Source organism: Coregonus clupeaformis, unplaced genomic scaffold, assembly GCF_020615455.1.
Source record: "Coregonus clupeaformis isolate EN_2021a unplaced genomic scaffold, ASM2061545v1 scaf1599, whole genome shotgun sequence".
Lineage (NCBI taxonomy): Eukaryota > Metazoa > Chordata > Actinopteri > Salmoniformes > Salmonidae > Coregonus > Coregonus clupeaformis.
Genome location: NW_025535053.1, coordinates 83,520 through 98,684, shown reverse-complemented (window position 1 = coordinate 98,684; position 15,165 = coordinate 83,520). Strand labels below are relative to the sequence as shown.

Below are 15,165 nucleotides of genomic sequence, written 5' to 3'. Positions count from 1 at the left end.
CATCACCGGAAATTCCGACACTACCTTGTGTCCGGGTAGTCCATATGTGGCGCCCTTGATGTTCATCCTGAACTTTGTTTGTTTCACAAGTTAATACACCTTTTTATATTTATTTGTTTTATATTTTAATTGATTAATTATCTCTCGGGAAAATGATACAAGTTGTTTACGATAAAAGGGTACATCTGCAGTTCTAACAATAACAGTGACGTCCCGCTGCTGTATGTAACCACTGTAACCACTCTCAAATGCATAGACAAGAGCTATGGATGCAAGGATTGACCATCCGCGACGTCAAAGTTATAGAATTAACCAAGTTGAGGCTATACAGCTTTTGTTTCAAATTACATTGTTTACACACATTGGAGTAAATCTGATGGGGTACGACAGTTAAACTAAGCTCATGAGACAATATGTTGTATTCTTCAATAATCAATGAGTATATATCATTAATTTAAAGGCTAAAAATGGAAGTTGCAATTGCAGATTGCCCCTTTAAATTTTTTTCAAGCTACAACAAAAAGGGGATCTCTACTCAGCGAGCAAAATTGGTTGAAACGTATTTTCAACGTCTTGTGCTCATAAGGTTCTGCAACTACTGCATGAAATGGATCAATGTCACACTATCAACATATGCGACAACTTTATGTTTTTCCAATGAGGACACAACAGACTTACTCAAAACACACTAAATAAAGAAAGTATTGGGACCATGGTTTAATTTCTTTTTTAATCAATACACTTGAAAATGACAAATAATTTAAATGAAATACATTAAAGATAAATTAAACTCAAACACAGATAGTTTACAGACCATTCAAAGTGCCATTTTATTCCCAAGCCTGAGGTTCTTTAAAATACAAAATCGAGAAACAGCAAAGACCTGCATTTCGGCCACATGTACAGCGACCAAAGCCATTCCTTCAACATTGGCACTTTTACATTGGTTTAAAAAAGGAAATCTGTCCCTGACATCTGCAATAAATTAATTTCATGAACAGTAAACTGTATGTACAACTTATAGACTCATTAGTCCTGTATCCCTTCACTTTAAATAGAATCTCAGCATGAATGAAACTTAGTTATAAAAATATTAATTAAAGGGCCAGGAATGTTTTAATTTGTGTAAGGGGCAAGCGAGGACAGAGGGTTGTAGAAGAATAAACTATTGCACTTTCATCCAACTTCGGAGAAAAGACACTGATGGGGATACAATATGAGCAAAATAAACTCACCCGCACCTGCAATACTGTCCACAAATCCACCTTACATACACACAAACAAACATACAGTGCTATGAAAAAGTATTTGCCCCCTTTCTAATTCTCTACTTTTGCATATTTTTGATAATGAATGTTATCAGATCTTCAACCAAAACCTAATATTAGATAAAGGGAACCCGAGTGAACAAATAACACAACAATTACATACTTATTTCATAAACAAAGTTTTGCAACACCCAATGCCCCTGTGTGAAAAAGTAATTGCCCCCTTACACTCAATAACTGCGTGTGCCACCTTTAGCTGCAATGACTCCAACCAAACGCTTTCTGTAGTTACTGATCAGTCTCTCACGTTGACTAGGCAATTCCAAAAATTCAAATTTGTTGCTTTTTAGCCATTTTCATGTAGACTTGATTGTGTGTTTTGGATTATTGTCTTGCTGCATGACCCAGCTGCGCTTCAGCTTCAGCTCACAGACAGAGAATTCTACAGGAGAATGTCAGGCTGATACAGCAAGCATTTTGCTACACCCACAATAACATCTGCTAAATATGGTTCCTTCTATTAAGAACAAGTTGTCCAGGTCCTGAGGCAGCAAAGCATCCCCAAACCATCACACTACCACCACCGTGGAATGCAGTGTTTGGTTTTTCACCAGACATAATGGGACCCATGTCGTCCAAAAAGTTATACTATCTGTCCATAGCACATTCTTCCAAGAGCCTTGATGATCATCCAGGTTCTTCCAGGTGGTTTTTGGCAAATTTGATTCAACTTTAATCCAAAACACACAATCAAGTCTACATGAAAATGGCTAAAAAGCAACACATTCGAAGTTTTGGAATGGCCTAGTCAAAGTCCAGACCTAATCCCAATTGAGATGTTGTGGCAGGACTTGAAACAAGCAAATGTCGCTGAGTTAAAGCAGTTCTGCATGCAAGAGTGGGCCAAAAATCTTCCACAGCGATGTGAGAGACTGATCAACAACTAGAGGAAGCATTTGGTTGCATTCATTGCAGCTAAAGGTGGCACAACCAGTTATTGAGTGTAAGGGGGCAATTACTTTTTCACATTGGGGAATAGGGTGTTGCATAACTTTGTTAATTAAATAAATAAAGTCGTTTTTGTTGTTGTTGTTATTTGTAAACTCAGGTTCCCTTTATCTAATATTAGGTTTTGGTTGAAGATCTGATAACATTCAGTTTCAAAAACATGTAAAAATAGAGAAAATCAGAAAGGGGGCAAATAATTTCAGGGCACAGCCTTTCTACCCACCGGAATACCCATATGGCCACAGGTGTCAGCTACTCACAAAGACCTGATCACAAACTCTAAAATACCATGAATCACTCTTGCTTGACAACATGCATACACCCACACCTGCAACGCCTCCAAAAACCACAAAAACATTCAACCTGTCTCCAATTTTACACCTGAGCACTCACACCTGGGTTCTGTACCCATCATAGCGCTTGATGGTTTTTTGCGACTGCACTTGAAGAACCCACACCCACACACACACTTAACCTTCAAAACACACTACCATCTTATCTCAGGTCATCTTTTCATCTCCAAGCAGTTTGGAGATACTGTAACAAACACAATGAAATCCATTATTTTCCAAATATAACGTATTTTTGTAAAAGGGGGAAAATATTCCAAATTAGGCATTTAGTCCAACAGCCATGATGCATCTGGCTTGAGCGTGTCGTAAGGATGACATTGTAGTGAATACATGAATGTGTGTTTGTCAGACGGTGTGTGTCTGAATAAGAGTGTTTGTCTAAGACTGTGTGTAAATATGTGTGACTATACAGTAGTGTGATATGTGTTCATAAGTCTGTAGTGCAAGTAGCTGAGCACTATTTTGAAAAGCTTTGTAGTTTGCAAAAAAAAGTTTTGAACAGGCAAGGTGGGGGGATTGCGCAAATCTTCTCTCTTTGCAAGATGTACATATCCTCTTACATACTTTGCAATTCTGAAAGATGGAGTGTTAGTATAAGCGTTAATTCAGATCTCACTTATACATTAGAATGTATATTTCTGATTATGTGTGTGCGTGTGTGTTTCTGTGAGCGTTGACACGCAGGTCAGGAGTTGTCCACCACTTGGTGTGGCAGGGTGACCGAGGAGCCGTTGATGAAGGAGCCCTGTTTTTCTCGACCCTTCAGAAAGTAGGTGAGCAGCTCTCCTTTCCCCTTCACAAAGATGGGTCCCCTCCTCACAAAACGGAATCCGTACTCCTTCAAGATGTGGTAGCAATCTTCCACCACCTGGAGGCAGCAGAATCACATTGAATTTTAGGTGATTAATCTCAGCATGCACACTTATGTGTTTTCTGCCCAGATTTGGTAATCCACTTAAAGCTATTCCCTGATGTAAAACCCCACAATCTAAATAGTAATCAAACAAAGTAAGATTATTCTTGTGTTATTATAGCCATCTGGGAGAAAATGCCTGCGTTCCAGGGTAACTACATTGCAGTCAACCAATGGTTGCATGCCACATCATCGACTGCACGGTCGGGTATCAGTTTGCTATATCTGGTTTTGAGATCTTGCAGGTGACTGCAATGCCACTATCACTCATTGTAGGCTATCAAGTGCTCCTGCTCAGTCCTCACCAGAAATCAGGTACATCAACGACCTTACAGGCCAGCGCTACAGCTATAACGGATTGTCACCTCACTACTTATCACATCCTGCATCTCATCGCACCCTGTATGGAGAGGCCTTACCTGGACGTTACCCATGACCCCTGTGGACTCCATGCGACTGGCCACATTCACAGTGTTGCCCCAGATGTCATAGTGAGGCTTCCGGGCTCCAATAACTCCAGCCAGCACCCCCCCTTTATTCAAACCTGAGGAGAGGAGGAAGTATGGGATATATGATATGCATGCAGTACAAAACTAGGATACGCTCTCCATTCTCCTCTCACCTTAAAATATATGGCTGAAGGTTAGCACTGACCTATGCGTAGCATAAAGTTGTTGAAGGACTGGTAGTTGATGTTCATGAGCGTGACCTTCATGGCCAGAGCAAAGTCAGCCAGATCTGCCAAATGCTGCCAGCGCTCTCTGTCATTCAGCTCCTCTTTCTGCACAACACATCACTCTACCTTAACCATCTTCATCAAGTTAAGTGAATTAATTTGATCATCACCACCGCTACGATCATCATCACCCATAAAATTAACATATCCTCCGTAGAAGATCAGTCCTAAAGCTCTTGAATACATTTCTGACCTGCTACCACAAACAGTATAAGATGCTCTAGACTGGAGTTCATCAGGAGTTTTGGTAAGGAGTTTACATGGCTTAGTGTTATTCAGGAGTTATCTGCTGTTTACTATAGGAGTTCACATGATTATGTCATATTATAGGAGTTTACAAGTTTATCTGATGCTATTGGAGTTTACATGATTATCTGATGCTATAGGAGTTTACATGGCTAGTTTAAGCCTCCTCTGACCCAGACCCAGTGGCTGATGACCATGGTAATGAGCTAACCTTCAGACAGGCGTAGCCGTTGCTGACGTCGGGAGTGACCCCTGACGCTGCCATGTAGGTGCTGCCAATGGTTTTGATCTTGGTGATGCAGCGGAACTGAGACTCGTCCAGGAGCTGTCAGAGGTTAAAGGTCACGGTTTGAAAGGTCAAGTCTCAAAGTGTTAGGTAGCATCTTTATTTCCTATACAGTGGGAATACATGGGGAATAGGGAGTCATAACATACAGTACTTCCATTGTTATAGCAAGCTAGTTTCAACATTTGCATGACTGTTACAATTCACAAAACGAAATTATGGATTTATGAGCTTCTTACACTGTCAAAATCGGAGATGATTTCGTTGAGGAACCTGAGGCACTCAATCCCCCCATTGTTGATGCTCTCCTCTGTGTAGAAGTCAGAGAAGTTGGGGATGGAGGCGAACATCACCCCAATCTCATCATATGACTGGCTGTACAGCTCCTGGAAGGGGTATATATTTCAGATTAACAGATGTACAGAAATAGATAACTCAAGAGTATAACTCCAGCTGTAACCTGTGCAATAGCTGAACAAACCTTACCACTGTGATAACATGGGGGCTGATCACCGCTGCTGATACCTCTCTCAACTCCAGGAACTATACATGTATTGGTCCCACTTCACAGTGAGTGCCCTAAAACCTATGTATTTACTAGGGCTGGCACAAAACTGTCATAACAGTATACAGTTGAAGACGGAAGTTTACATACACTTAGGTTGGAGTCATTAAAACTCGTTTTTCAACCACTCCACACATTTCTTGTTAACAAACTATAGTTCTGGCAAGTCGGTTAGGACATCTACTTTGTGCATGACACAAGTCATTTTTCCAACAATTGTTTACAGACAGATTATTTTACTTAATCACAATTCCAGTGGGTCAGAAGTTTACACAATTCCAGTGGGTCAGTATACACTAAATTGACTGTGCCTTTAAACAGCTTGGAAAATTCCAGAAAATGATGTCATGGCTTTAGAAGCTTCTGATAGGCTAATTGACATCATTTGAGTCAATTGGAGGTGTACCTGTGGATGTATTTCAAGGCCTACCTTCAAACTCAGTGCCTCTTTGCTTGACATCATGGGAAAATCAAAAGAAATCAGCCAAGACCTCAGAAAAAGAAAAGTTGTAGACCTCCACAAGTATGGTTCATCCTTGGGAGCAATTTCCAAATGCCTGAAGGTACCACGTTCATCTGTACAAACAATAGTACGCAAGTATAAACACCATGGGACCATGCAGCCGTCATACCGCTCAGGAAGGAGACGCGTTCTGTCTCCTAGAGATGAACGTACTTTGGTGTGAAAAGTGCAAATCAATCCCAGAACAACAGCAAAGGAACTTGTGAAGGTGCTGGAGGAAACAGGTAACAAAAGTATCTATATCCACAGTAAAACAAGTCCTATATCGACATAACCTGAAAGGCCGCTAAGCAAGGAAGAAGCCACTGCTCCAAAACAGCCATAAAAGAGCCACACTATGGTTTGCAACTGCACATGGGGACAAAGATGGTACTTTTTGGAGAAATGTCCTCTGGTCTGATGAAACAAAAATAGAACTGTTTGGCCATAATGACCATCGTTATGTTTGGAGGAAAAACGGGGGACGCTTGCAAGCCGAAGAACACCATCCCAACCGTGAAGCACGGGAGTGGCAGCATCATGCTGTGGGGGTGCTTTGCTGCAGGAGGGACTGGTGCACTTCACAAAATAGATGGCATCATGAGGAAGGAAAATTATGTGGATATATTGAAGCAACATCTCAAGACATCAGTTAGGAAGTTAAAGCTTGGTCGCAAATGGGTCTTCCAAATGGACAATGACCCCAAGCATACTTCCAAAGTTGTGGCAAAATGGCTTAAGGATAACAAAGTCAAGGTATTGGAGTGGCCATCACAAAGCCCTGACCTCAATCCTATAGAACATTTGTGGGCAGAACTGAAAAAGCGTGTGCGAGCAAGGAGGCCTAAAAACCTGATTCAGTTACACCAGATCTGTCAGGAGGAATGGGCCAAAATTCACCCAACTTATTGTGGGAAGCTTGTGGAAGGCTACCCGAAACGTTTGACCCAAGTTAAACAATTTAAAGGCAATGCTACCAAATACTAATTGAGTATGTAAACTTCTGACCCACTGGGAATGTGATGAAAGAAATAAAAGCTGAAATAAATAATTCTCTCTACAATTATTCTGACATTTCACATTCATAAAATGAAGTGATGATCTTAACTGATCTAAGACATGGAATTTTTACTAGGATTAAATGTCAGGAATTGTGAAAAACTGAGTTTAAATGTATTTGGCTAAGGTGTATATAAACTTCAGACTTCAACTGTGTGTGTGTGTGTGTGTGTGGTGTGTTTTTTCCCCCACTGTGTGTGTGTGTGTGTATATATATATATATATATATATATATATATATATATATATATATATATATATATATATATATATATATATATATATATATAACACACACACACACACACACACAGTGGGGAAAAAAAGTATTTAGTCAGCCACCAATTGTGCAAGTTCTCCCACTTAAAAATATGAGAGAGGCCTGTAATTTTCATCATAGGTACACATGATCATCATAGACAAAATGAGAAGAAAAAAAATCCAGAAAATCACATTGTAGGATTTTTTATGAATTTATTTGCAAATTATGGTGGAAAATAAGTATTTGGTCAATAACAAAAGTTTCTCAATACTTTGTTATATACCCTTTGTTGGCAATGACACAGGTCAAACGTTTTCTGTAAGTCTTCACAAGGTTTTCACACACTGTTGCTGGTATTTTGGCCCATTCCTCCATGCAGATCTCCTCTAGAGCAGTGATGTTTTGGGGCTGTCGCTGGGCAACACGGACTTTCAACTCCCTCCAAAGATTTTCTATGGGGTTGAGATCTGGAGACTGGCTAGGCCACTCCAGGACATTGAAATGCTTCTTACGAAGCCACTCCTTCGTTGCCCGGGCGGTGTGGTTGGGATCATTGTCATGCTGAAAGACCCAGCCACGTTTCATCTTCAATGCCCTTGCTGATGGAAGGAGGTTTTCACTCAAAATCTCACAATACATGGCCCCATTCATTCTTTCCTTTACACGGATCAGTCGTCCTGGTCCCTTTGCAGAAAAACAACACCAAAGCATGATGTTTCCACCCCCATGCTTCACAGTAGGTATGGTGTTCTTTGGATGCAACTCAGCATTATTTGTCCTCCAAACACGACGAGTTGAGTTTTTACAAAAAAGTTATATTTTGGTTTCATCTGATCATATGACATCCTCTTCTGGATCATCCAAATGCACTCTAGCAAACTTCAGACAGGCCTGGACATGTACTGGCTTAAGCAGGGGGACATGTCTGGCACTGCAGGATTTGAGTCCCTGGCGGCGTAGTGCGTTACTGATGGTAGGCTTTGTTACTCTGGTCACAGCTCTCTGCAGGTCATTCACTAGGTCCCCCTGTGTGGTTCTGGGATTTTTGCTCACCGTTCTTGTGATCATTTTGACCCCACAGGGTGAGATCTTGCGTGGAGCCCCAGATCGAGGGAGATTATCAGTGGTCTTGTGTGTCTTCCATTTCCTAATAATTGCTCCCACAGTTGATTTCTTCAAACCAAGCTGCTTACCTATTGCAGATTCAGTCTTCCCAGCCTGGTGCAGGTCTACAATTTTGTTTCTGGTGTTAGTGGAGTTTGGAGTGTGACTGTTTGAGGTTGTGGACAGGTGTATTTTATACTGATAACAAGTTCAAACAGGTGCCATTAATACAGGTAACGAGTGGAGGACAGAGGAGCCTCTTAAAGAAGAAGTTACAGGTCTGTGAGAGCCAGAAATCTTGCTTGTTTGTAGGTGACCAAATACTTATTTTCCACCATAATTTGCAAATAAATTCATTAAAAATCCTACAATGTGATTTTCTGGATTTCTATTCCTCAATTTGTCTGTCATAGTTGACGTGTACCTATGATGAAAATTACAGGCCTCTCATCTTTTTAAGTGGGAGAACTTGCACAATTGGTGGCTGACTAAATACTTTTTCTCCCCACTGTATACACACACACACACACACACACACACACACACACACACACAAGTGCCTTTGGAAAGTATTTAGACCCCTTGTCTATTTCCACATTGTTAGGCTTCAGCCTTATTCTAAAATTGATTTCCCCCCTAAATCTACAAACAATACCTCATTATGACAAAGCAAAAACTGATTTTTATGAATTTTTGCACAAGTATTAAAAATAAAAAACTGAAATAAGTATTCAGACCCTTTACTCAGTACTTTGTTGAAGCACCTTTAGCAGCAATTACAGCCCCAAGTCTTCTTAGGTATGACGCTACAAGCTTGGCACACCGGTATTTGGGGAGATTCTCTCATTCTTCTCTGCAGATCCTCTCAAGCTCTGTCAGGTTGGATGGGGAACATTGCTTCACAGCTATTATTCAGGTATCTCCAGAGATGTTCGATCAGGTTCAAGTCCGGGCTCTGGCTGGGCCACTCAAGGACATTCAGAGACTTGACCTGAAGCCACTCCCGCGTTGTCTTAGCTGTGTGCTTAGGGTCGTTGTCCTGTTGGAAGGTGAACCGTCGCCCCAGTCTGAGGTCCTGAGCGTTCTGGAGCAGGTTTTCATCAAGGATCTCTCTGTACTTTGCTCCGTTCGTCTTTGCCTCAATCCTGACTAGTCTCCCAGTCCCTCCCACTGAAAAATATCCCCACAGCATGATTCTGCCACCACCATGCTTCACCGTAGGGATGGTGCCAGATTTCCTCCAGACGTGACACTTGGCATTCAGGCCAAAGAGTTCGATCTTGGTTTCATCAGACCAGAGAATCTTGTTTCTCATGGTCTGCGAGTCTTTAGGTGCCTTTTGGCAAACTCCAAGCGGGCTGTCATGTGCCTTTTACTGAGGAGTGGCTTCCATCTGGCCACTTTACCATAAAGGCCTGATTGGTAGAGTGCTGCAGAGATGGTTGTCCTTCTGGAACGTTCTCCCATCTCCACAGAGGAACTCTTGAGCTCTATCAGAGTGACCAAGGCCCTTTTCCCCAGATTGCTTAGTTTGGCCGGGCGGCCAGCTCTAGGAAGAGTCTTGGTGGTTCCAAACTTCTTCCATATAAGAATGATGTAGGCCACTGTGTTCTTGGGGACTTTCAATGCTGCAGATTTTTTTTGGTACCCTTCCCCAGATCTGTGCCTTGACACAATCCTGTCTCAGAGCTCGACGGACAATTCCTTCAACCTCATGGCTTGGTGTTTACTCTGACATTTACTCTGACATGCACTGTCAACTGTGGGACCTTATATAGACAGGTGTGTGCCTTTCCAAATCATGTCCAATCAATTGGATTTACCACAGGTGAAGTCCAATCAAGTTGTAGAAACATCTCAAGGATGATCAATGGAAACAGGATGCACCTGAGTTTAATTTTGAGTCTCATAGTAAAGTTTCTGAATACTTATGTAAATACGTTATTTCTGTTTTAAAATTTTTATAAATTTGCAAACATTTCTAAAAGCCTGTTTTCACTTCGTCATTATAGGGTATTGTGTGTAGATTGCTGAGGATTTGTATTTATTTAATCCATTTTAGAATAAGGCTGTAATGTAACAAAATGTGGATTAAGTCAAGGGGTCTGAATACTTTTCAAGAATATATATATATATATATATATATATATATATATATATATATATATATATATATATCACAGTGAGGGAAAAAAGTATTTGATCCCCTGCTGATTTTGAACGTTTGCCCACTGACAAAGAAATGATCAGTCTATAATTTTAATGGTAGGTTTATTTGAACAGTGAGAGACAGAATAACAATAAAAAAATCCAGAAAAACGCATATCAAAAATGTTATAAATTGATTTGCATTTTAATGAGGGAAATAAGTATTTGACCCCCTCTCAATCAGAAAGATTTCTGGCTCCCAGGTGTCTTTTATATAGGTAACGAGCTGAGATTAGGAGCACACTCTTAAAGGGAGTGCTCCTAATCTCAGTTTTTTACCTGTATAAAAGACACCTGTCCACAGAAGCAATCAATCAATCAGATTCCAAACTCTCCACCATGGCCAAGACCAAAGAGCTCTCCAAGAATGTCAGGGACAAGATTGTAGACCTACACAAGGCTGGGATGGGCTACAAGACCATCGCCAAGCAGCTTGGTGAGAAGGTGACAACAGTTGGTGCGATTATTCGCAAATGAAAGAAACACAAAAGAACTGTCAATCTCCCTTTGCCTGGGGCTCCATGCAAGATCTCACCTCGTGGAGTTGCAATGATCATGAGAACGGTGAGGAATCAGCCCAGAACTACACGGGAGGATCTTGTCAATGATTTCAAGGCAGCTGGGACCATAGTCACCAAGAAAACAATTGGTAACACACTACGCCGTGAAGGACTGAAATCCTGCAGCGCCCGCAAGGTCCCCCTGCTCAAGAAAGCACATATACAGGCCCGTCTGAAGTTTGCCAATGAACATCTGAATGATTCAGAGGAGAACTGGGTGAAAGTGTTGTGGTCAGATGAGACCAAAATCAAGCTCTTTGGCATCAACTCAACTCGCCGTGTTTGGAGGAGGAGGAATGCTGCCTATGACCCCAAGAACACCATCCGCACCGTCAAACATGGAGGTGGAAACATTATGCTTTGGGGGTGTTTTTCTGCTAAGGGGACAGGACAACTTCACCGCATCAAAGGGACGATGGACGGGGCCATGTACCATCAAATCTTGGGTGAGAACCTCCTTCCCTCAGCCAGGGCATTGAAAATGGGTCGTGGATGGGTATTCCAGCATGACAATGACCCAAAACACACGGCCAAGGCAACAAAGGAGTGGCTCAAGAAGAAGCACATTAAGGTCCTGGAGTGGCCTAGCCAGTCTACAGACCTTAATCCCATAGAAAATATGTGGAGGGAGCTGAAGGTTCGAGTTGCCAAACGTCAGGCTCGAAACCTTAATGACTTGGAGAAGATCTGCAAAGAGGAGTGGGACAAAATCCCTCCTGAGATGTGTGCAATCCTGGTGGCCAACTACAAGAAACGTCTGACCTCTGTGATTGCCAACAAGGGTTTTGCCACCTAGTACTGTCATGTTTTGCAGAGGGGTCAAATACTTATTTCCCTCATTAAAATGCAAATCAATTTATAACATTTTTGACATGCGTTTTTCTGGATTTTTTTGTTGTTATTCTGTCTCTCACTGTTAAAAAAAACCTACCATTAAAATTATAGACTGATCATGTCTTTGTCAGTGGGCAAACGTACAAAATCAGCAGGGGATCAAATACTTTTTTCCCTCACTGTATATATATATATATATATATGAACGACCAGCTGACTGAAGACTGAACGGCCGGCCATTCGTGCGGTTGAGTCAGTTTCTGCTGTTACATGGACACTACAACGTGATGAAACGTTGTTGCTCCTTGCTGAAACATGCAAGGTGTTGTAGTAAACAAGTGTTTCGGTTGCCTAGGCAACACCCCGCTCCCTGCAGAAGCAGCACATGCAGTCAGGAGCAGAGGAGAGGACTGACCAGGTGAATCCAGGTGAAAGCTATGATCCCTTATTGATGGCAGCAGTTAAATCCACTTCAAATCAGTGTAGATGAAGGGTAGGAGACAGGTTAAATCATTTTAAAGCCTTGAGACATTTGAGACATGGATTGTTTATGTGTGCCATTCAGAGGGTGAATGGGCAAGACAAAAGATTTAAGTGCCTTTGAACGGGGTAGTAGGTGCCAGGTGCACCGGTTTGAGTATGTCAAGAACTGCAACGCTGCTGGGTTTTTCATGCTCAACCTTTTCAAGAATGGTCCACCACCCAAAGGACATCCAGCCAACTTCACACAACTGTGGGAAGCATTGGAGTCAACATGGGCTAGCATCCCTGTGGAACACTTGACACCTTGTAGAGTCCAGGCTGTTCGGAGGGCAAAAGGGGGTGCAACTCAATATTAGGAAGGGGTTGTACATGTATTATAATTGTTTTGCTATTCAAACGGTTATAATGGTGAGCACGGTCATTTGGCTGACTAATAGTAGTTACATTGTAGCTACATGGTAGGTAAGGTCAGGGCTATAAAGTGTTGGTCTCATATGCTCCTAAATGCATTCACAGGGTTACATATTAGTTTCAAGGACACAACATGTGCTTCAGAAGTAGCTAGAAAACATATAGGCCCAATATACAGTATCTCAATCAATAAAAAAAATATTTTCAGTGCTACCAATAATTCGTTTTAATTTAGAGCCCTGGGTTCGGTGTGTAAAGTGCCATGGAAACGTATTTTCCCCCTTTCTGATGTTCAATATTTTTGCATATTTTTGTACTGCATCTACATTAGTGACACTGTCTCACCTCGTCCCTTTTCTTGGAGCCCAGGAAGTGCCGTGCTACGTGCTCTGGCAGCATGTTAGTGACCAGCGCCTCATTCCAGCGCCTCATCTCATACACCTTCTCCTTCTGCTCATGGACCTCAATCTTCCACAAGAACAGAGTTCGGGCTAGCTTCTCCACCTACAGTCGGGGACAGGGTGTCAGGAGACAGGAAAGAGGTTCAAATAGAGGTGGAGAGGTTAACAAGGATGGAGGAGAAGCAGAGAAGGCTGATGTGGAAAATAGAGAAGGTGGTGATGACTTAGTGAGGTTGGAAGGTAGATAACTAGTAGACTTCTGCCACAGTAACTTACATGTCGAGAAAAGTAGTAGAAGCTGATCATCATGATGAAGATCATCACGGTCATGGCATATTTAGAGGGAACCAGGTAAGACCTAAAAATAGAGCACAGAGATAATCAGAAATCACAGGCATGCTCACATTGTTAACAGAACAACAATATCACACTAAACAAGACAATCAGAGTTGGGGTCAATTTCATTTCAATTCAGTCAACTGAAATTCCAATTTCAGTTTTACTAATTGAAAATAAATTATGACCACACATCCATAAACTGATGACCACCACCTATAACACCACAACAGCCTATAACACCACAACCACATCTACCTGTAGTCCTGGAAGCGGGCCATATCGTAGCGGTCAAATATGTCCCTCCAGCTGTAGATGTTGACGATGCCCGTTGCTATGGTGATGAGGAGCATGAGTGTGACCTTGACCATGTGGCTGACCTGCACCAGCATGGTGGTCGCCATGAGTGCCAGCACGGCGATGTAGCTGTAGTACTTGGGGTTTTCCAGACAGCCCTCGGCCCCGGATTGGACAACAGAGGAGGGAGGGGCCATTGTGGCATTTCCCGAGGGACGGGGACAGCTTAGCTACAGGGCATGGACAGAGAGGGGATAGAGGCCAAATGTCAACGCAAGATCCGAGCCACCACTCAATCGATTTCTAGTGCTTCCTCCAAACTTACCTGGACCCCTTTTTAAAATCCTTGGTTCACTCCCATCTTGTTGCTTTATTATGAATTTAAAACATTCAACTGCAATGTGTGCTGTTGCATTTGGACAGTGTGCATGCATGTCAATACCAAAAACAGACCCTTAAGTCAAACCCAGGTTTATGGGAAGTCTTGTGTGTTCAACACCAGAAAGCCACTGTTCTTATTGTTGTGATTGATTCTACTGGACTAACGATGAGCGTTTCTCACCATGTCCACAATGTCAGCCATGGTGAGGATGAAGATTGCTGCCATGGCCCATGTGTTCCGTGCCCAGCGGGTGTGGTCGATCCATGTGGAGAAAGACACCAGCCTCTTAGGGAAAACCTAGGAAGAAAAATAACATGTTGGTCATCAACAGTAATATCATTAACCAGTCACCTGAACTACCAGCAATATCTTTATCATCATCATCAACATCTTCACCACCATTGTTGTATTGATGTGGTTTTGAGTAATGTTTTACAACAATCTTTTACGACACCTGTGGTATATGTGGGGCAATGGTGGAACAACATTAAAAACTTGTTAACTCTGATTGATGGCGAGGGTCGTCCTTGCTAGCTGTAACCAACAAAGTAATACAATTGTAATCATCGTAATCATGTTCAGTTTTCAAATGCATCATCAGATGGAAACCATAGTAGGTCAGGGTATTTGTCGTAGTGAGTTTGTATAGATGAAGGATATTAATATGCGCCAGTTTGCTACAGCATGAAAATAATCCTGCAGCAACAGGAAATGTGAATTATTATGTGGATTATAATTAGTGGCCATTTTTGTAGGGGTTGATACATTTCTCATAAGGGAAAATCAAGTCTGAAATTTCAAAGTGGAAATTACAAACTTCAGAAGCCTTTCTGAATCTTAAATACACCAGAAGTTTTACATTTCCTGGTGATCAAATTAAGATTTTCCATACATAAAGAATAGTTACTGGATTGGAACTACTGTCACGCGAGGGGACTCAGATCTCCAATG

General features: G+C 41.8%; 1 protein-coding gene across 2 annotated transcripts in view; it reads right to left on the bottom strand.

The window, feature by feature from the left end:
* Nucleotides 1-3,141: 3,141 nt before the first annotated feature.
* Nucleotides 3,142-15,165, bottom strand: part of adcy3a (adenylate cyclase 3a) — a 30,675-nt gene continuing 18,651 nt past the window's right edge. For both annotated transcript variants that reach the window (XM_041853381.2, XM_041853382.2), the window contains exons 12-20: nt 14,395-14,511; nt 13,794-14,062; nt 13,476-13,557; nt 13,144-13,302; nt 5,050-5,196; nt 4,736-4,849; nt 4,197-4,323; nt 3,962-4,086; nt 3,142-3,497 (exon numbers count right to left, since the gene is read on the bottom strand). In XM_041853381.2, the coding sequence (XP_041709315.2) occupies nt 3,315-3,497; nt 3,962-4,086; nt 4,197-4,323; nt 4,736-4,849; nt 5,050-5,196; nt 13,144-13,302; nt 13,476-13,557; nt 13,794-14,062; nt 14,395-14,511 (1,323 nt within the window). In that variant the 3' untranslated portion in view covers nt 3,142-3,314. The remainder of the gene's footprint in view (nt 3,498-3,961; nt 4,087-4,196; nt 4,324-4,735; nt 4,850-5,049; nt 5,197-13,143; nt 13,303-13,475; nt 13,558-13,793; nt 14,063-14,394; nt 14,512-15,165) is intronic.